This window comes from Solanum stenotomum, chromosome 2 (genome assembly GCF_019186545.1).
Source record: "Solanum stenotomum isolate F172 chromosome 2, ASM1918654v1, whole genome shotgun sequence".
Classification (NCBI taxonomy): Eukaryota; Viridiplantae; Streptophyta; class Magnoliopsida; order Solanales; family Solanaceae; genus Solanum; species Solanum stenotomum.
In genome coordinates, this window is record NC_064283.1 from 2307936 (window position 1) to 2331140 (window position 23205).

Sequence of the window (23205 nt, forward strand, 5' to 3'; positions counted from 1 at the left end):
AAAAAAAAAAAAAAATCACTACAAAATTATTTCATGTGAAAATGAAATAGAGGTCAGTTAATTTTATATTGTATTATTTGTTTTTATTTATTTTACTTTTTGTGCAAATCATATATAAGAAAAACGACTGTTGAAGGAATGAAGGACAATTATTTTTATATTTGATAAATTTTAAAAAATTATTTTCTTTGTACCTAATCAATATGAAGGGAAAAAACCTTTGAACTATTCATTGCTATGAATTTAAGTCGATTTTGTTCTGTTGTGGAGATTTTTTATTTGTGATTAGAACTGTGGAGCAAGTGAACTACAAAGAATATGAAATATCTTATTGTCATGTATTTTTTGAAATTTTATATTCTATTACTTAGTTTAAACCTACATTATTAGAAATTATTGTTTTTTTAAAAAATAAAATTTTACGAATACAAATTTGATCTAGCTAACACGTTCATATTTTTCATCCAACTACCCTAATTTATTATTATTATTATGATATTAATAGACATATTTTTATTGTTGATATTAATATTTATCATGGTTCTACATCTTTTATCTCTCAAATTAATTTTAACTAATATATTGTAGCATAAATTCATTTAAATTTTTTCACGAAATAACCGTGTGAAGCACAATCGAATTCCCTTGTGTTAAAAAAAGGAGAAAATAGATAAATAGGAATGATGACCATTGAGAGGTGCCACATCAGCCTGGTCTACATTCAACTTTATATATATAGATCTCCTTTTTCTTTAAAGATAAATTTAGAAAAAAAAAATTAATGATAGTAAAATTAATTATTGTAACAAATCTGAAGGATAGGAATGAGGAACTTTCTTCCTTGTCTATTTAAGGAAGCAAAATTGCTTCTGTTGTTTTCAATTTCTTGGCTTTCCCTAATCATAGTTTGATGGATGATTATGTAGCTAATTTTCCTGAGGATATAGTGAATGAGATTTTGTTAAGGTGTCCTGTCAAGTCGTCGTTGCGATTCAAATGTGCCTGCAAGAACTTGTACGCTCTTATCAAAACCCCTAAATTCATTCAACAACACTTGAAGAAGAATCGTAGCCCCTTACAACTCCTGATTTATGATATTGGTGACATTGATGATGATTCCTGTCCCATGACTTTGATTTCTGAAGAAAATTCCCAAACGTTCCTAGGTATGCAAGACCTCATAGGTTATGTGGACGGCTTGTTCTTAATGTACGGAAAAATTAATAGTGCCACTTCTTGTGCATTGTGGAATCATGCTACTAGGGAGGTGAGATCCCTCCATCTCTCTTCACCCATAATCGATTATTCCCCTAACTTCGGGTTGGGAATAGACCCATTGACTAATGATTATAAAGTTGTTTACTTTCTTGGCTATGAAGCAGCAGTCTATTCATGTCGTAGGGACTCATGGAGAGTTTTCAAAATTGAAGATTTCGACAAACCACCCCCATTTGACAAAGAGGTGAGACGCACATGTGGTACTGCTTATTTGAATGGAAATTATTACTGGCTGCTAATTAAGAACAATATCAGCACCATTCTTTTATTCAACTTTGGGAGAGAAATGTTTGAATAGATTGAAGGGCCAGATCCAGATCCTAAATCTCCTTATGTTTATGCATTTGGTATGATGTTGCTTGATGATTCCATTGCCATCTCGAACAAGAAAATGGTTGAAAATTTTTATTATGATATATGGATAATGATCCAACCAGGGGTCTGGAACAAACTTATTACCTTTCAATGCTGCCCACATTTTATCTCTTGCTATGATAGCTCTCTTATTTTTGTAACTAGAGCTTCTCGACTGTTCTTCTATAATGTTCGGACTAACAAGACATCTTGGATTTCAACATTCGCGCTTGAAAGATGATGCAGCAATTGGTTATAGTGGTTGTGGAGTTTTTTTATTATAAGGAGCGCTTAATAACAATTAAACAACAAGAGGATGGAGAGGTGCAGGGGCGTATCTAGAGGGGGTGATGTGGGTTCACGTGAACCCATGCTTCCCTCTCTAGATCATATATAGTAGTGTTATATTTTTAAAAAAATATTTAAATATAGATGTGTGAACCCACGTTCAGAATATCATATAATAATATGATGATGATGATTGGGTGCACCTCTCTAAATGAGGATAAAAATTTAAATCTTATATCTATCTTCTATTTTTGAGTAACACCTCTCCAATTGGTTATCAGTTACGCTTTTGGCGTTTCAACTAATTTTCTTTTATTTTTTCCTTAATTCTTTCAAAATTTTCAAGTGTTACGTTGAAAATTCCTAAAAAATTTAGCACTGTAAATTTTTTTATATTACTAAATCAAATGTGTATATTAAAATTTAAAACTAGTAGTACTATATATTTTGGACCTATAATTTTTAAAATTTAATGAATCATATTAAGAACCTAAAAGTCAAACTGATCAAATTTATATTTAAGAAGCATTTTTTTGTAATCGTGCACCCATCTTACTGAAATTCTGGATACGCCTCTGGTCAGAGTTGGACCATTAACTGAAGTGCAAAAGCGGATGAGCTTATAAGTATTGTTTTAAGTATGTAATTGTTAAAGAATGACAAAAGTCCCACATCGGTGGTTAATGAGATGGGTGGACTCCTTATAAGGCTTGGGCAATCCTCCTCCCTTTGAGCTAGCTTTTGGGGTGTGAGTTAGGCCTAAGACCTAATTTAACAGTAATATGTTCACTCAATTTCATAGTTTGCATAAAGTGTTTGTCATTGCAATCTCTATCACATTTTCTCATACAGTTAATGCTATTATCCTCTGCTTATTCTGAATGCTCAGTATCTATGTCGTGAACAAAGGTGACTCCATAAACACTTTGGGCTAAATATAGTTCATGTCAAGATGTATAAAATTTTCATTGTCTATGATCAAAAGTTATAGATGTAGACTAGCCTATCTCATATTCCAATTATGTATTTCAAATGAATTAAAAATGTACTTGAATGATGCCTTAAAGTTTCTCAAATTGATCAGTTATCATGCCTCAGTCCTTTACTGTTTGTTTGGAATATTGAAATCCAAAAGTTGAATGCAGATCCTTATCTAGCTGATTGATGGCTTACTTAATCCAAAAGCACATTATACTTGGAATTTATGTAGCACCAGAAGCATTGAATTTGAAAGTGCCAGTGGAAAGTTGCAGAATTATCGGCATCATGAAAGAAAGCACCTCAAATGTGTCTTGTTCCCCTTCCTCCCGGTGGTTATGAGACTCCAGTAAGATGGCCTGAAGTTGTTAGATTCAAACACTAGGTGTATGCCTGGCTGGTTTGAGATGATACTGCTAACAGTAGTATGATTATTTACTTATTTAGTTGTCAGTTGAATGCTACTTGCGAAGTCTCTCCTTGTGTTTGATGTGTGAATTGACATTGTAGATTGGTAGATGGCACCAAACATTGAATGGGGGAAGAATATCCGTGTTGTGCTGTATATTGGATGTAAAGATTCAAGCTTTGGGGCTTCTCTGCTTGAAAAGGATGTGTGTGTTAACACTTACTCTAGGCTTAAAAGATGACCTTGTGGATCTAACACAAGTTGCACTTGAGCGTGGTTTTCCAGCTACTGCATATGGTAACAGCTTGTGTTTATCATAGGTAATTGTCATGCTTTTTTAATTTCTTTCTCCTCACAAATGTTAAATTCCAATTACTTTATCTGCAACAGGTACGTGCCAATTAAATCTTGCTTGCACACAATTCATAGAACAACGAGGAACCGAGGAGTGGCCAAAGAGAGACTTGAAACTTATCCCGACTGGATGAACAATAGAGAGAAATTGATCGCGGACAGTGAGCACTGGAAAGCTATTGTTGGCAATTCTTATCTAGTTGGCTTGGGTATTGATTGGTCCAACATCCGGAATGTAATGGATATGAAAGCCATCAATGGAGGGTAAGCACCTAGCTTTGGTTAATCTGATGAAAGAGGCTCAAACATTAATTAAAATGTTATTTCCAGACTTCAAATTTTCTTCATAGCCTAATTAAGTGGTTCATTCACTGCACGCAGGTGCAAGCATCCCATTGTGATTGTGGTTGAGATGGACTGTATATATATACTACGGCCTGGTGTCTGGAGAATCATACGTGACAAGGTCGAAATACTTGATCCATTAGAGAAAATATTGAGAAGCTTGCACTGGAAGATACGAATGAGTTTCGCCAAAGATAAGAAAGGCCTCGCTCCTTGGAGACCGGCAAGTCATTTGATTATTTGGACTTATATCATTTTCTTGCTGCAAGATCTTCTGTATCTTGTATTGAGTAATTATTATAGATATATATATCAGTGTTTGTGTTGGAAATCGGATTAATTTGCTTCACAGTTCTCTTGTTTCTCTCATATATATCCATATATAGTATTCTCATCAGGACATCTTAGCTAGCTAGTCATTAAAATTGAAGAAGACGTACACAGGAAATAGGCGGAAGTAAGTAGAGATTACTATTTTTTTATACTAGGAGAACAGATACAGATACGTACGTGTAGTTCCATTTTATAACAAAAATTACTATGCATGACTATCGATCGATCAATAGAATTTTTCTTGGTCTGTAAATTGGACCACAACCTCGGGCGTCGAGGTTAGCCGCCGGGCAGTCGACAAATCTCCTCATCGTTTTGTCCATACAGAAATGAATGTCCTTCAAATACGCGAAAGAAACATTCTTGGGCGTACAAGAGATGTAGATTTTTTTCCTTGTCACTTTACCAAGAGGTATTTGTAGGTCACTCATTTCGTAAGCCTTTTCGTCATATTTGGAGAGCATGCTGGCAGTTGAAAAGCAGTTCATCACTCTTGCTAAAACATTTACTGTCTTTCCTTGTACTTGTCCTTGTTCTTGTTTTTGTCCTTTTATTTTTTTCGCAACGCTCATCGCTCTTGGAAAGTAGTCAGCAGCTGGAAGTGTCTGTTTAGTGCAGTAGCCGTGTACCTCCCATTCATGCGTCCAGAATGCCTCATCTCTATTCCTTAACAGAAAAGTAGGCCAGTAATTGTGTATGACGAAAATTCCTTACTGTGGTCTCATGACTTTGATTTCTGAAGAAAATTCCCAAACGTTCCTAGGTATGAAATACCTCATAGGTTATGTGGACGGCTTGTTCTTAATGTACGGAAATATGAATAGTGTCCTTTCATGTGCATTATTGAATCCTGCTACTAGGGAGGTGAGACGCTTCCCTGACCCTCTACCCATGATCGATCAATACCCTTACTTCGGTTTGGGAATAGACCCCTTGACTAATGACTTTAAAGTGGTAAACTTTTTTCACTTTCCGTGTGACCTTGCAGCAGTCTATTCCTGTCGTAGGGATTCATGGAGAATTTTCAAATTGAAGATTTCCACAAACCACTATCTGTATTTGACGTGAAACGCACATATGGTAATGCTTATTTGAATGGAAGTTATTACTGGCTGCTAACTAGGAACCATATCAGCATCATTCTTTTATTCAACTTCGGGAGAGAAATGTTTGAAGAGATTGAAGGGCCAGATCCAGTTGGTCGTGAATATGCAGATGGTATGATGTTGCTTGATGAGTCCATTGCCATCTTGAACTCGAAAATGAATCTAAGATTTCATTATGATTTATGGGTAATGATCCAACCAGCGGTCTGGAACAAACTTATTACCTTTCAATGCTTCCCACATTTTATCTCTTTCTATGATGGCTCTCTCATTTTTGTATCTAGAGCTTCTCGACTGTTCTCCTATAATGTTCGCACTAACAAGACAAGACATCTTGGATTTCAACATTCGCGCTTGAAAAATGATGGAGCATTTGGTGATGGTTGTTGTGGGGTTTATTATTATAAGGAGAGCTTAATAACAATCGAATGTGGTCATTCTTCTATCTGAAAAATTGAATATTGCTCTAAAAAGGTGACTCATAGTCCCTTTTCGAGTATTATCTATCCAGTCAGTGTGTGTATGATCTAACAATTTCCACCTCTTTTTGGGCTATAATCCCTTCTTGTCCGCCATACCCCTTCATCCATTAGAGAAGCTTGCACTGGAAGATACGAATGACTAAGGAAGGCATCCTTTGTGCTCAAAAGACAATGTGGAGACCTTGATATTGTATACAATCCTCTACTTGTTTTGAAAATACAGTATGTTGTGAATCAAGCTAACTCCGTTCTAAATATTGGATCGAGAGTAAAAATTTTGAGAGTTTTATTTGGGATCGAGATCAATTACCATTTGTTGAAAAGGACATAGAGTTAGAAGAACAATTATGAAAATTATTATATTGACTATCTGGTATCTCTCATCCCCTTCTATGGTCTTGTATCTCATCCTCCTCTAATTACTTAATCTCTCCTTAGTTAATATGTTATCACTTTGTTGTGTGTATTCTAGGTTGTAACTTGTATTGAGTAATTATAATAGATATATCAATGTTTGTATTGGAAATCGAATTAATTTCTCTTGTTTCTCTCATATCCAGATAACATATTTTTTTTATTAAGAGATTAGGAAAATCAGCTTACAGATTTTTCGGTGAAAAATGAAGTTCAATAATAAGCCGGAAGTCATTTTCTCTTCTCCTTTAGTTTTGTGGTAGTTTGCTGAAGGTTGGTTAAGGTGCTTGCGGGTTCAATTCTATATTGAATAAGTAAAAATGAATGAATGAGTATTGTTTATGTATTTCTCTTTTCCTTTTAAGATATAAAATATATTCTTTCTCATACTTCCTCACTCCCATATTATTTTTTCGCTTTACTAATTATTAATCCCAAATTATCTGTCAATTTATAAAATAAAATTAATTAAAAAAAATTATATTTTCCCATAAAATAATTGTTTGAATAAGACCTAAATAGAATAATTTTAAAAGAATTATAGGATAAAATTAGTACAAATTTTAGTCTTATTCCTTAAATAGCTGATAAAGGGAAAAATAGTCAAAGTAATATGAGAAAGAGGAAGTAGTATTTAAATTTGCATGACTAAATGCAGAATAAAATTTAATTAATATGAGAAATATAGTCAAAGTTTTTCTATTTGAATGACTAAAAGCTGAACAAAATTTAATGGTGACATAAATGAGCAATTTCTTGCTTGTTTATTTAAAGAAGCTGATTGCTGGTTGAATCCCTCTCGTAGCACTATGGATGATTAGTGTGGCTAATTTCCCCGAAGATATAGCAAGAAAATTTTGTTGTGGTGTCCTGTCAAGTCATTGTTGAGATTCAAATGCGTATGTAAGAATTGGTCCACTCTTATCAAAATCCCTAAATTCATTCAACAACACTTGAAAAATCGTAACCCACCACAACTCATGACTTATGAAAATGGTGACATTATTAATGATGATAATCATGATGATTTTCGTTCCATAACTTTGATTTCTGAAGAAAATTTGCAAATGTTCATAGGTATGAAACATCTCTTAGGTTCTGTGGACGACTTGTTTTTTATGGTTGGAGCAATTGATTGTGATGTTTCATGTGCATTGTGGCATCCTTGCGACTACGGAGGTGAAACCCCTTCATCTCCCTATCCCTGTAGCCACAATCCATGATACCCCTGTGTTTGGGTTTGGATTGGACCTCTTGACTAATGACTATAAAGTGATTTACTTTCATATTAATTATTTGTGTGAATATTATGCATCGATTTATTCATGTTCTAGGGAGTCATGGAAAATTTTCAAACCTGAAATCCCCTTCTTTACAGACGTGAACCATATGGTACTACTTATTTAAATGGAGCTTATTATTGGCTGCTAACTTAGCAGCCAGTAATAAGCTACGTTCAAATAAGCAGTACCATATATGTGTGTCTCACCTCTTTGTCAAATGGGGGTGGTTTGTCGAAACCTTCAATTTTTTGAAAATTCTCCATGAGTCCCTACGACAAGAATAGACTGTTGCTGCATAGTCAAGAAAGGAAACCACTTTATAGTCATTAGTCAAGGGGTCTATTCCCAAACCGAAGTTAGGGGAATCATCGATTATGGGTGCAGGGAGATGAAGGGAGTCTCACCTCCCTAGTAGCAGAATTCCACAATGCACACGAAATGACACGATTAATTTCTCTGTACATTAAGAACAAGCCGTCCACATAACCTATGAGGTATTTCATACCTAGGAACGTTTGGGAATTTTCTTTAGAAATCAAAGTCATGGGACAGGAATCATCATCAATGTCACCATTATCATAAATCAGGAGTTGTAAGGGGCTACGATTCTTCTTCAAGTGTTGTTAAATGAATTTAGGGGTTTTGATAAGAGCGTACCAGTTCTTGTAGGCACATTTGAATCGCAACAACGACTTGACAGGACACCTCAACAAAATCTCCTTCACTATATCCTCAGAAAAATTAGCTACACAATCATCCATCAAACTATGATTGGGGAAAGCCAAGAAATTGGATTCAACAAAAGCAATTTTGCTTCCTTAAATAGACAGGAAGAAAGTTCCCCATTCCTATCCTTCAAATCTGTTACCATAATTCCTTTTTTTTTTGTTTTCATCCGGTGTCCGAAGCCCGCATTAAAGCTCCGATTAAATTCGAATCGCACACTACAGGGCATTCAGAGGTGGCACTCCCAACAGGATAAACTTAAATTTATCTTAAAAGAAAAAGGGAAATACATCAATAGTAGGATAACAAGTAATTATTACATCCTACATTTCATTTTTATGGACCTTCATATTTTAAAAAAAAATCATTTTATTGACCTCTATATACTAAAAATAAATGTCCACTTAAAAAAAAGGGAAAGAATTATTATTTTTTCCAAACAAGATAGTAGTCGTTTACTTGCATTATTTTCCAGTCAAATCTTAGATTAGTCAATCTAAGATTAAAATTTTGAAGGATATCCCATTCTAGTCTTGGCAAGTGTTTTAATTACTATAGTATACAATATTAGTCTCTCCACATATTTTTATACTCATTAATTTCCCTACCCTTTCCTTCCCTAAATCCGTATGAGTAAGAAAAACGTTTGTTTGGTAAGAAATTTCTGAGATTATGATATCTTAAGTTGTATATTTATGTAATTTTTTCATCTTTTTAACCGGTTAAGTGTATTATGTCATAAATTATTTTGTTGTGTTGTTATTTGTTAATCACAAATCTGATGATAAAATCACAAAAGAATTGAACATTTTTTCACCTTATCATTATTTTGGGTATCAAAACATCCAGAAGTTCTAGGCACCATGTAAAACTTCATTACTATGGCTACGATTTGGCTTAGTTTCATTCAAAAGAATTTACAGACAAAACACAATCATCTATAGTGGCTAGCAAGAAATATGATTTGCTTCTCTTCTATCCTGAAAAAGATCGCAATTTTTTTATCAGATCTGCTGCGAACATATATGTATTTACTGAGAATAAGATGATGAGCAAAATGAAAGGGTAGATAAAATGCCCTCGGTGTTCACAAATGAAATTCCACTTGACAAGCTGTAATATGAGGCTTTATCAAAAAAAAAAATCAAGTTGATTCATTTCTCAAACCCCCTAGTCTTAGCTGATTGTAATTTGTAACTCGCGCAAACTTTATATACCCTTAGGATAACCTCCCTCCACCACATCATATGAGCTTTTTTCTGAAGGCATTATTAAAGCCAACGGATCCTTTGAATCCTTTCCTTCATCAGTTGCTTCATCGAATAGATCATCATACGTGACAGGCATCCTTATTCTATCATGAACAGATGCACGTTTGGCTCCACTATTTGACTGTTCAATAGGTTCTTGCTGCAGCAAAACATCTGAAGAACTAGCTGTAATCTCGTCTCCCATTGTCTCACTAGATCTCTCCAAAGAAGCTTCTTTGTTTTGGAGCGGTTCTTGCTTGAGATTAGCCTGCTTAAACTGCTTCTGCAAAATTATGTTCTTAATGAGCACTGGAATATAGGGACGCACAATAGGACAATAAGCAACTAGAAGATCAACAGTTCAAATTATGAATGCAATTGTTTAGAAAACACAGCATACTTATCTGAAAAAATCATTAGTCTTAAGAAAAATAGCAATCAGCAAACAGAGATTCACATTTTTTATGGGAGAGGTAAGTATTGTCCTCGGCAACAGGAAATGACCATAGCTGACCCAAGGGCAGGAGGATTTTTCCCAATAATATGCATTTTATTCAAGGAAGTGATCCACAATATAGATAATCACTTAAAATTCAAAATTTTAACATATCCAAATAGGCAGCGTGAAATTGAGGGCATTTCAATGGAGCAATGAGAAGAGATGCATCGGTAATTGCATTATATTTGTCTTGCAATGAATACTGCAGAGTGCAGTCATAATAAACTATATATAAAAGCACCTCCATAAGGCCTTTACTAAAGGTTCTTTCCTTTCTTTAAGGTTACCCACTTTATTTTTTATCCGTTTGTTTGAGATAGAACAAAAACCTTCAGCATTGTCAAAAATATTCTTGTTTACTGATCCTGATAATGGAAAATCCGTAATCAATGATGTTGACTACCTAGTTTCCAGGTTGGGCAATAAAACTGCCACATGCACTAGGGATAAATAAGTACTAAATAAAGCGTAAAGAATTATGACCCACCTCAAACTCCTTCCCTTTCTTCATTATCTCTTTGTATGCATTTGGATCTCGTACTTTAAGGATGCTCCACAATATTCCACCACCTGTTCGGAAACGCCTGCCATCAGCAGTCTTCTGGCCGCCACAAGTCTGAATTGCATCCACCTGTAAAGTTTACAACATCATCATCAACTGACTCATAATTGGAGAACTCAAAAATCATATAAATTGGGTTCCAGCAAGCAAGATCTCCCTCGAAGAGAAGGGAAAAAAAGAGGGAAGAGGAGAGGCAGCAAGCAAGAGGTTCTAGCTAATTTGGGGAAAACACAAAATGTCCATTATTTGTCAAATTAATACACAAACAATTTTCACTACTTAAACTAGGAGCTCTTATTGATAGAGTTGTTTGGCATAACGGGACAAATAGGAATTAGAAGATCCCACATATGAAAAAACTTACACCTAATGCTTCAGCCGTTGTTCCCACTTACTTTCTAAAATACTTTCTCCACTTCTCCATCAACCCTCTGACTCCCATAAGAAAAAAAACATAAGGGAAAAAAAGAAAGAGGAAAAAGATGCAAATTTTCAGCATATATTGCTATGTGCATACCATGAGGTAAAACAACAAGGACAGGCAAAAACATTGAAATCAATCCAAATAGACACCACAAAGTAGTTCCGCCAGAAGCTATCTTGGAAGAAAGGTCCATGAGACTGAAAGGAGTGAAAATGGCTTCACCAGGAGGCATCTGTGAGTGTATTACAACATTGAGCATCAGAAACTACAAAAAACATTAGACCTTAAATAAATCGTGTTAAGAGTTAGGCCCATCCTTTACCTCTTAGCAATCACAGTTAGGCCCATCCTTTACCTCTTAGCAATCACTGATAATTCTCAATCTAGCCAAAACCAAGGGGTAAAATAATTCTAGAATGCCCAATCTCTGGTAGCAAGAAACAGAATGAAAAGACCAGCGTTATTGGCACCAACATGGAGATAGGAGGCCCATAAGCTTTAGCGAATATGAACTAGGTGATCGTAAGTGTTTCTGAGGCTAATAAGGGTATTTGGTTTAAATTTCACACTTCCCATCGAGAATGCAATGCCTTCTAAAACAGTAAAAATCATTTGCATTGAAAAAAAATAGTAATGTTGCTCTTCATAGGATAGTTCTCCTAATAAACCCCAAGTATTACTCCAAACAAAAAAGTGAACTTGATTTGTTTTTTTTGAGATAAGGGTAGCTTTAAAAAGTGAACTTGATTTGTCATCCGTTCGACCTTACCAACTCAAAAATCTGAATTTGTGGGTCTGTGTGACAAAAACATGAACTTATTTATTAACTTTATTTGGGGAGGGGTGGGGCAGTTTATTGAAGATATGCTAGCACTATTTTATTTTATTTTGATAACCGAGAAATCTGCCTGTGATGAGTCACAGCCTTCAAAATAAAAAAAATCCGGATCACCTCGAAAAGTCCCACATTGGATTATGCTAGGCACTATTTCTAAATGCAAAATTAAGTTTATCAGTAAAACCATCAACGAAATTGACAAGCAAAAATCATCATTCAAGAAAACAAGCGTGCAGAACAAAAGGCATACCTCTTTGACAAGATCACTCAAAGCAGAGAGGCCGAGACAACCAACTGCATTCCATATAAGATAAGATTTCCTCTCTTTCAAGCGTCTTCCGACATCCAAAACAAATCTAAAGTAAAAAATTCAAAGACAGAAAATTCAGAGCCTTAATACAACAAAGAAAAAGATGCAAATTCGTGTAACAGACAAGGGTATACAAACTGAAGCAACTTAGACCAAAATGTTAACCTTTGACACAACAGCAACAGAGTGGTAGATGGCAATATAAAATTCCATGAGTTCACTTCCCAAACCAAAGGAACGAATATTAACAGGGTAACAAAGCAAATAAACCTATGCATCAGTCATATGGTATCCAAGACAACTATCTTCCCTTGATTACTCTAAGGCAATCATCCTGTTAATTATATCCAACTGTATGCCCCTAGTCCATGCACAATAACGCTTTCACTATGGAAATAAAAGTAGTAAGCATTGGGTTATCATAATATAACAACTATGATTAGCATAACGAACCTGTTAATGTCTGTGATTGGACCTGAAGAGACTCTCTTTCGTTTGTTCTTCCCCTTGTTCTTCCTGCGTCTCCGATTTTTTTTGCCTGGAAGAGGATTTTCAGAGCTGGCACATGCACCACCAGTTTCCTCTAATCCAGTCTTGGAAATCTTCTCAACCAGTTCTCCTTCCTCAATATCATTCATTTTAACATCTTCATCATCCTCAAAGCTCTCATCTTCATCAGAGAAATTTAAAACGCTATCCTCTAGCTCCATTGAATTAGAGAAAAAACTGCACGAGATTAAAGAAATATTATTCCTCTACAACACCAAAAGAATCACAGCAAAGACATTACTTTCCACAGCAAAGTTATGGGTCATAAACATCTCTATTACATGATTACTGATTTTTTTTCCCACCCCACAAACAGAGGATCAATAGTATTCTCACTTACTCACCCAAGTAACTCAAACTCTCAATTACCGATGGTGGAGGTGCTCAACCACTTGAGCAAGCCCCAATTATTCCTCCAATCAGTAACAAAGCATCCCAATTCGATTTATACAATAGACATTTAAAATAGATATATATATATATCCAACATGGATGAAAATTTTATTTTTTTTTATAAAATGTAAAATCAATTTGGTTTGAAAAATGACACAGGATACAGATTCTGGGCTTTATATAGAGATTTGATGAAAGAAAAAAAAGACAAAACGAGTCGAACCCTTACCGAGTTCTCCTTGTTGGGAGATTGCAATTGCCTTCTGGGTTTGATGGGTTTTACAGATAGGGTTTTTGGAGGGATATTTTGGGGAAGAAAGCTGATGGGTTTAGTGTCAAAGCTTCAACTTATACAAAAATGGTGATGCAAAGATTAAATCGAAAATACCCCCAACAATGTAAAACTCACTCAGATCATTTTCAAAGGGAAGGCAGCACCAATGATTGGAGAAAAGAGGGAATTCGCTCACTAATAAGATAAGTACCAAGTAACAATCTTCCTAAATTAATAATGAGAATCAATTAGCATACTAAAATTACCATAAGTAATTAAATACCAACTGTTAAGAATCTGAAATCATATAAGCAATATATTGATTATTCCCAGAATCAGACTCGAGCCAAAATAGTTCATAATCACGAACATAATCAAGTTCACATCATGAATAAACATAATCAATTTAAAGGTATTTAAGCATGATGATAAAAAAAATCGATAGCAAAGCCATGAACTAACCTGAATCTAATTTAAACACGCCACATATAGTATGATAACACGCACATGAATCAAAAAAAAAAAATCTCAATTGTTCATGCTTCACACAAGATTCTTGCTTAAACAAGGTTCACAACTACTATCGATTTTGAGTACACATTCATAAAATATAGCAGAAAATTATAGTCGAATTTAAGCTATTTTTAGAAGACAAATAATAATAAACAAAGACAAACCTGGACGGATCTGTCGAAACCCGTTTTGTGCAAAATTCCAGAATCTCGAGCCTCGCCGGAGCTTCTCGCTTAGTCGGAGCTGCTCGCTGCTGGTTCGTTTCGTTGCTGCTACTGCTTTGCTCGCGGGAAAATGGAGGAGCTGAGACGAGGGGGAGAGAAATATCTCGCCAGTTGTTCGCCTTCGCCCGAGCTGCTGCTGTCCGGAGCTCGCCGGTGATTGTCGGAGCAGCTGGGTGCCGGTGCCGTTCGCTGGAGAGACGAGAGAGAGCAAGGAGGAGAGAGAGAGAATAGGAGCGACGGGGAAAGAGAGCCGGAAAAGGGAGGAGAACGGAAGAGAGGGGTGGAGGCTGGGCGGCGGTCTGGCAGCTGCTCTTGCCGGAGCAAAATGGAGAGGAGTAAGGGTGGGGCGGCGCTTGGTGTGAAGAGGGGATTTTAGTTTTGAAATAAGGAAGGATTTGATGATTCGATTTGAACCGTAGGATTAGTTTAGATGAGCGGCTAGGATTTAATTTAAAGGAATGGACGGATGAGATGAGAGTTGGAATGGATTTGAATGGCCAAAATTGATATGGAATTGGTTAGAATTGAAATGAAAGGGTGGGTATAAATGAAATACAAATAGAATTGAATAGGCTAGAATTGAAAGAAATTAGAATAAAATAGATTAAACTTTAAATGATTTAGGGAACTTAAAGAAATGCTATTTAATTAAGATACTACAATATTATAATATTTTTATATAATTAAAATCACTTAAATTTTAAAAATTTGAATAAAATTATTATTTCGAGTTTAAATGTCGATAAAAATAATTTAAGTGAATAATTTAATAATATTTACAATAATTTTTATAAAGCATGCGTACTAAAATATCTAATTTTAGGCAAAATCGACTAAAATTTTAAATTTGAAATATATTTTGAAAATACGTATTTAATCAAATAGCATTTCACAAAAGATTTAAAGTTCGGTCAAAATTGGGTGTCAACAGGGAATATTAATATTTCAGCCAAAATTTTAATAGGGCACACTTGTAAAGTGTTGTTTTTAGATTTTCAAATATAGCACACTTAAAAGTGTTGTTATATGTATAAATAAGCGTTGTCAATTATTATTTTTATTTGACAACGCTTATAACGTGTAACTAATAATTACAAAGAGCACACTTTAAAAGTGATGCCAAAAACCCTACACAAAAGTCACGCCTTGAAAGCGTTCCCTTAGGTATTTTTGGCAACACTTTCTAAACGTTGTCTGCAGTTGATGTGCTCTTAGACCAAATTTGGTGTAGTGTGAATTGAATAATTTATTTTCCTTAAACCCTAACCGGACAATTTTGGTACTTTAAATTTGTCAAAACATAAGTACTAGTAATATTTTTCACATATATATAACATATTTAACAAAATTATAGGTTTATTGAGGGAATTTACGTATTAGTGTAATTCTATAAAGGGAAAAGGGCTTGATATATCCCTCAACTTTATCAATTAGAGCTGATATACCCTTCATTATGAAAGTGGCTCATATATGCCCTTATTGCTATATAAATGGCTCACATATACCCTTTTCCTTTAACGGAAGTGAAAAAATTAATTTTAATTTAATATTTTAATTATTAATAATTTTTTAAAAAGTATAATCCCATATGGGTATATTTAATCCTCCTCACACATAATTTTTTTGACTTTTTTTGTTTCAACAACTAATTTAAAGTTATTATTTGGATGGTCAAATTTATTTATGTTTCACTAATTTTCTTGTAAACTTTATTATAGATGACCCAATTTTTTTTAATACAAAAACTAAATAACAATATAGTAAAAAAAAATAGTTTTAAATTATAATATAGCCACAAAAAAATTAGTTTTAAAATTTTCTCTTTACACTAACGAACGAAAGAAAAAAAATAAAATAAGAATAAGAAACTCAAAAAATGATAATCAAAGACGTCAAAAAATAATTTATGTATAAAAAAGATTAAAATATACCTTGAAATTCGCTAAAAGGATCATATATACCTCTACATGATTTTTTTTAAATTTAAAAGTCAAAAACATAAATTTCACTATTTTTTCACTTCCGTTAAATTAAGGGTATATGTGAGCTCATTTTGTAACGGTAGGGGTAAATGTGAGTCATTTGTATAACGGTAAGGGTATATATGAGTCACTTTCATAACGAGGGGCATATCGGCTCCAAATGACAAAGTTGAGGGGTATATCAGACCCTTTTCCCTTCTATAAATGAAGTCTAGAAAGAATGGAGTACGTGCAAGTTACAAACATACCTTTGTATTATAAAGGTATAGACGTTATACGTTATGAAATGTAGAGAGATGGTATCCAATAAGGTAATCGACTCAAGTAAAACATATCAATATCAGTAGGAAGATAAATTAGTAGTGAAGAAGTCCTGTATAATATAGTAGAGAGAAGAATAATAGCGGCAACAAGTAACATGACAATTGAAACAAACAAACAAAAAAAAACTTGTAATAATAAAATCAAATAATAATACGATAATAGAAGAATAAGAATGACACTAATAAGGAAATCAAACAATGTTGATCATCGCCTACTAATCGTCTACTCTAATCCTCGACTTCCAGATAGCTTTATGATTATGTCATTACAAAGTTGCATCTGTAGATGTGTCATGTCGTGTAATCACCCCGTTCAAATGAAAGAAAAAATAAATCCTTTCTTATCTTCTTTCTCGAGAGTATAAGAGAAAGAGGGTCTTATAGAGGGAATGGGGAGGGAAAAGGCTTGGGCCTACCTATCCCGATAGAATCCCATAAAAGAACGAGAGTTGTTGACAGGTTTCATATTGTCGAGACGAAAGATAACACTTTTGTACATAATTGTAGTATGTCACGTTGTCTCGTATCCTGTTGCATCAAAGAAAACCTATGCACTATCATTTGATTCACTGACACGGAAGATAGCGTTAGGGTGAGGGGTCTACGATGTCAACAATTTTTAAGTGGATCTCTATCTCTACTCATATTTATCATCGCCAACTTTTCACACCTTTTCATTTGGACATCAATGCATTTCATTTGCCGCTAGTTATGAAAAGAAAATTTGCAAAATCTTACTTTTAGAATGTTGTTTATGTTATTTTAGAGTTTAATACAATTTTTTTTAAGGTATAAAGTAGTATTTTTTTAGTGTCTAGAACAATTTTTTGTCTAGCATATATTTAAAATTTGATGAGACTTTTTTTTTGTTTATGATTAAAAGAAGTTTATAGTTTATTTTGACATTAATTAAAAACAATTCATTTTTTACAATTTTAACAAGAGACTATTTTGAACCTGCCTTAAACCTAAGGGACCATATTGTCATTTTCTCTAACATAAAGAAAGAAGAAAGGGATACTCAAAAGAGAACTTTTGCCGCCATTGATGCACTGAGATCAAAGCTCAAAGCTTTCTCTTGAACACGTAACAATATTATAGTAGCTAAAGATCAAAGCTTGTAACAACAAATCCTAAAATACCCATCATGTCCCTATCACTTTCTTCTTACCCCATGTGCTTCGCCATCCTCACGCTCCTCTCCGCCACCACAGTCTTCTTCTTCTACAAATCATGCAGGCATCAAAGTGCGAAGTTGGATTACCTTTTTGCCCCTACACTAAATTAAAATGTTGTAAAGTATTTATATTAATTAATTATTAACTACTAATCCAACACAAAAGTTAATTTTTTATTCATTAGTTATGAGTTACACCTCCTCCAATATGGCTTTTAACTTTTGTGGATTTGATCTAGAGATTACTGTCTAATAATTGGCATTCTGTACTAATTAATGGACAATCGCATGGTTTCTTTCATTCCACCAGAGGGGTTAAGCAAGGAGATCCTCTTTCTCAGGTTTTGTTTATTTTATCAGCTGAAGTTCTTTCTAGAGGGTTGAATGCTTTATTTGAGGATGGTCGTTTTGTGGGATATGGGATGCCAGGGGCGGCTCAACATAATTTGTGGCCTAAAGCGAAATTTTTATTAGAAGCCTAAAATCTATATAAATTTTATCTATGTCTATTTATTTTTCTAAATTTGTAGATGTAAATTACTACTTAATATCTTTTATATAAATGATTTTTCAAACAGTTTTTTTTTAATTATTAGTTTTAAGTAAGTTTTTATCAATTCAACATTGAAAAACATCTTTTTATTGAGACAATTATTATATGAATTATTAACACAATTTTATAAGTAATAAGTTGATAAACTTTAAAGATAAGAGTTAGAATCATAGAATTTGATTCAAAAAGTTGATAACTTGGTATACCTACTTTAATATGAAAATTAAGAAATAAATTTTAAAAAAAAAGAATTTGTAATGCACTTTGTTTAACGAAGAAAATGTAAGAATCCAAAACAGTGTTTCCTTAATTTCTTCTATTTGAATGGGGTTAAGATACATAATTTTTTATTTATAAAAATTTGAGGCCCCCAAAGGCCAATGCCTAAAATTTTATAGGTAAGAGCTGGCCCTGTGGGATGCCTAAGTGGAGTACGAAGATTAATCATCTTTCATATGCAAATGATACTATTATTTTTACGTCTGCTGATAGGTATTCTTTGAAGAAGATTGTTTTAGTTTTGCAAGCTTATGAGACACAATCAGGACAGAAAATCAACAAGGAGAAGAGTGGCTTTTTCATGCATCAAAATGCAGCTGCAACACATAAGCAATTGGTTGAAAAGTGCACAAGTATATCTAGAGGTCAATTTCCATTGAAGTATCTTGGTTGTCCTATTTCCCATGCCAGGAAAAGAAAGATACATTATGCAGATCTAATTCAAAAAGTTAAGTCAAGGTTACAGGCTTGGAAAGGTAACATGCTCTCTTATGGGGGAAAAGAGGTTCTTATTTCTAGTGTTCTTCAAAGTGTCCCTATTCATATCCTTTCTGTTGTTGTACCACCTATTTGCGTAATGAAAGAGCTACATAGAATTTTTGCTAAGTTTTTTTGGAGCAATAAGGTTGAGGGTAAGAGAAAACATTGGGCTGCCTGGGAGAAAGTTTGCTTACCAAAACAAGAAGGGGGTTTGGGTTTCAGATCTATTTTTGAAGTGTCAAAAGCTATGCATGCTAAGCTTTGGTGGAAGTTTAGGACACAGAACACTGTTTGGGCTAACTTCATGTGGAATAAGTATTGTAAAAAGCAAATACCTTCACTTGTTCAATGGAAGGGAGGATCTCAGTTATGGAAAAACATGTTACAGAATAGGGAGGTTATTGAAAAATTTCTCTGGTGGGAACCTAAAAGAGGTACTTTATCAGTTTGGTATGATAATTGGACTCAACTTGGTCCATTATATAATCACCAAACAGAGTACAATCTTGTCATTCATTGAGGGATATTGAAGTTTTTATGAAGGAAACGGGTTGGAACTATGAGGAAATGCAACATCACCTACCTATTAATGTTATTGATCATGTTAAACAACGCTTGAATCATGTGAGGCAATCTGATGAGGGAGATAAGCTTTGGTGGATCAAGACGAGTTCCGGCAAGTTTACAGTTAAGAGTGCATGGGATGTGTTGAGAAAAAGAGAAGAGATAAATGGTTTTTTTCAGAAAATTTGGATGCAAGAGATTCCATTTAAAATCTCTTTTTTTGGCTGGAAGGTTTGGACAAATAGGGTACCAGTAGCTGCTGTTTTAGCTTAATGGAATCCCAATCAAAACTTTGTTCTGTTTAATGCTAGATGATACATGTAATGAACGATATAATGTTGTCTAAACTAAGTTTTGTTGGTTATACATATCATGCACCTGGTGAGAGATTTAGGTGAGAGTAAGTTTTAAGCATTTTCAGTTTTCTAAGCATCAAGATAATTTTCAGCTTTCTGGACGTTTATTTAATTAAATTAAATCGAATGGTACAACAGATGCATGAAATCTTTTTAGTTAGGAATATGAACAACTAACTTCATTAAATCTATATATATTGTAATCTATTATCATTTCTTTACTTTTTGTCCTCTCTATATAGTTCTTGATATTTATTGTATTTGTTTTTCTTTAATATATATATTTTCTTGATTTGTTTTTGTTAATTATTAATTCTTATTTATTTTTCTTATGTTTCAGATTTTTATCTTACGATTTTGAATTCCTCACTTCTCATTCACATCATCAGGTAAGTATTAGGTACGATGTTTCACATAAATATAATATAATATAATTTGTAGGAAAATAGTGATATGTGTGACATTTATGTTCGTTTCACATAAATATAATATAATATGTAGGAAAATAGTGATATGTGTGACATTTTTTAGTAGTGTAAATGATATAGACTTTAGATTCATACAAAATTATTATTTCTTTGAGTGGGTGTTTTTTTGAAGATGTACACCCAATATTTTTAAATAAGATATTTTAAATATTTCAACCATTTATATCAAGTTTCTTATTCGTGAGCATAGATCGATTATATTATATTTCGTAATATGATTATTTTAAACTAATTTAATTAATATTTTCCTGTCAATTTTACATATGAAAGGACTCATAATCTTGAATCAAATAAAGAAAGTTGCACGTGCAATTGGAATTTTATATATCGATTAAATTTTCTAATGCCACTAATTATTAACTATCTCTATCACAAATCAACACTATTTTCCCCCATGAAATTGACAATGATACATTATCCACCTTAAAGAAACATATGTTGATCATTATTTGTACAACATGAAATACGACTTTTATTCGGCAACAACTTCTTGATATGCATGTGTCTATAAAAAGGAGGTTACAATTTCTTACACAAGATACAAACTTTAAGATGTGTGAAACACTTGCAAACATAATCAACGTTATTTATGTCACATATAAACTATTTGTTGTTGAATTATTAAAAAAAAAATAAGGGACATGATGTACTAAGTATAAGATATATTAGAATTATATAAGAAAAATATCACATATACCAATTCAATTGATTGTGTATAACTACAAACAATTATACTTCTCTTTCACAATTTAGTTGCTCAATATTACTTGCAAGTTTTAGTAGCATCTATATCATTTAATTTTTTTGTACTAATTAACACAGGACACACATGCAACGCACATGTCTAGAAACTAGTATTACTATAAGTGGGAACAAAAAAAGTTAAAACTTGAATTGCGATTTTACCCCTACTATAAATTAAAATGTTATAAAAACATTTAACTATTTAATTCAACTATTAAATTGTATCATTTTAATAAAAATGTTAACGACTTTTGCACTTCCTTAGATTAATTCCTAATTAAATATCTAATTTAAGAGTAATATTTATCATCTATAATCTATATGTATACTATAATTTAATCATCATATCATCATCATATCATATATCATATTATATATTATTATTATATTATCATATTTCATATTTATACTAAAAGTGGGAAGAATGTTAGGCAAAAGTTAAATTACCATTTTGTCCCTATATCAAATACAAATACTATTAATCATCTAATAACTTTTAAATTAAATATTAAATAGTAAATTTTAATTAATACAAGGGAGAGTTACACATTAAGCCAATATCAAATTTATCAAATTCTTTCGGTTACAATTTATTCATGTTGTATGGTGAATTAATATTAAACTAGGAGACTTGGCAGCGCTTCGCACGGTTAAGAAAGATCTCTTTAGATTTACAAACTAATCTTTTACTATTTCAAAAAAGTAAAAATATTTTAAAATAATTATATAGTCTCCAAATTCAAATAAATTAGATTTTAATTTAATTTTAATTTGTTTAACCTTTCATTACCTAAAACTTAGTTGTTAGAAAATAAAGTTCATCCAAAAAAAAAAAGAGATTCCTTTAAATTTTCAACATCATTATTTGTGTTATGGTGTAGTGACATTCTTTTGCTTAATTAAAAAAAATTATATCTTAAAAAGAAAAGTATTTTGCACATAATCATGATTTAGTAATAATGGTGTTCAATAGTTTCATTAAATTTCTACGATAGTACATTTTATAATTTTGAGAAAGTTGTATAAATATTTATTCGTTACAAATGTTTAGAGGTTTTGCCTATTTCAAGTTCTTACATAATTCAAATAAATTCTTATATTTAACTTCTTCTTTTTTTAAAAAAAAAAGTGATAACATTTACAATATAAATATAAACGCTAAAAATTTACAGTTTAACAGAAAATATGCATATTTTTTTTTTTGTAAGTAAACTAAAGTACACATATTTGTTAGCCTCCTATGAAAGCTTAACAATAATATTTGAGACTTCATTCTTACAATAAGATGTACGAGCAAAAATGAAAAAAAAATTATTCAAAAATAAATCAAAACTAATTGATGGCAACAAATTAATTAAAAAATTACAGTTTATATATTACATCGTTAGTTAATTAAAATTTAAAAACACTTCTTGAAATTCAAATAATCTGCATATTATTCGGAGATCTGCAAGAACAAAAAGAAAAAGAATGAAGAATTTGAAGTTAGCTATAAGATAATATATGTTGAATTTTCTGAAGATACAACAATAATATGTTATGTTGAATTTTGTGGATATATAACAATGATTTAAGAAGACTCTTAATAGTAGAAGACAACTTATGATCGCCACATATTCATTTTTTTTAGCACCATCCAGGAACTAATTCATCATTGCATATTCTTCTAGTTTAGTATATTTGTGGTATACATAAATTTGTATGTAAGAATTCATTAAAATTATAATAAATTATGAAAGTGAACTCATGACTTAAAAATATAACAAATTAGTGCTAAATCATTAAACGTTAAATATATAATATTTAAATCATGGCTCCGGCTTAATATCATGATATATATACCACTTGCTCTCACCCTCACACGCATAAAAAAAAATTGGATCTTCAAAAATACAACGTAAAAAAATATCAAAAGTTAGTACTAAAAACTTTAAATATTAAATACATAAAATTTAAATTTTGAATTCACCTATATCTCTTCATATCACACAACACTTGCTTTCACCACACAAAAACCAAAAAAAAATATTACCCACGCTATTGTTTTGAATCTATATGAAAAGTATTGAAATT

General features: G+C 32.6%; 1 protein-coding gene and 2 pseudogenes across 2 annotated transcripts; 2 read left to right on the plus strand and 1 right to left on the minus strand.

Moving 5' to 3' along the window:
- Positions 1 to 5035: 5035 nt before the first annotated feature.
- LOC125854698 (F-box protein CPR1-like) lies at positions 5036 to 5895 on the plus strand (annotated as a pseudogene).
- Positions 5896 to 7154: 1259 nt separating this feature from the next.
- LOC125854699 (F-box/kelch-repeat protein At3g23880-like) lies at positions 7155 to 7777 on the plus strand (annotated as a pseudogene).
- A 1585-nt stretch (positions 7778 to 9362) lies between these two features.
- On the minus strand, positions 9363 to 14536 carry LOC125856658 (uncharacterized). Of its 2 annotated transcripts, none has more exons than XM_049536244.1 (5): positions 14127 to 14536; positions 12687 to 12959; positions 12174 to 12279; positions 10587 to 10730; positions 9363 to 9883 (listed from the first exon to the last, which is right to left on the minus strand). In XM_049536244.1, the coding sequence occupies exons 2-5, from the start codon at positions 12941 to 12943 to the stop codon at positions 9560 to 9562; spliced, it is 831 nt and encodes a 276-aa protein (XP_049392201.1). In that variant the 5' UTR covers positions 12944 to 12959; positions 14127 to 14536; the 3' UTR covers positions 9363 to 9559. The 2 variants fall into 2 exon arrangements, with proteins under 2 accessions (XP_049392201.1, XP_049392202.1); XM_049536245.1 differs by lacking the exon at positions 14127 to 14536 and adding an exon at positions 13405 to 13554.
- Positions 14537 to 23205: the final 8669 nt, after the last annotated feature.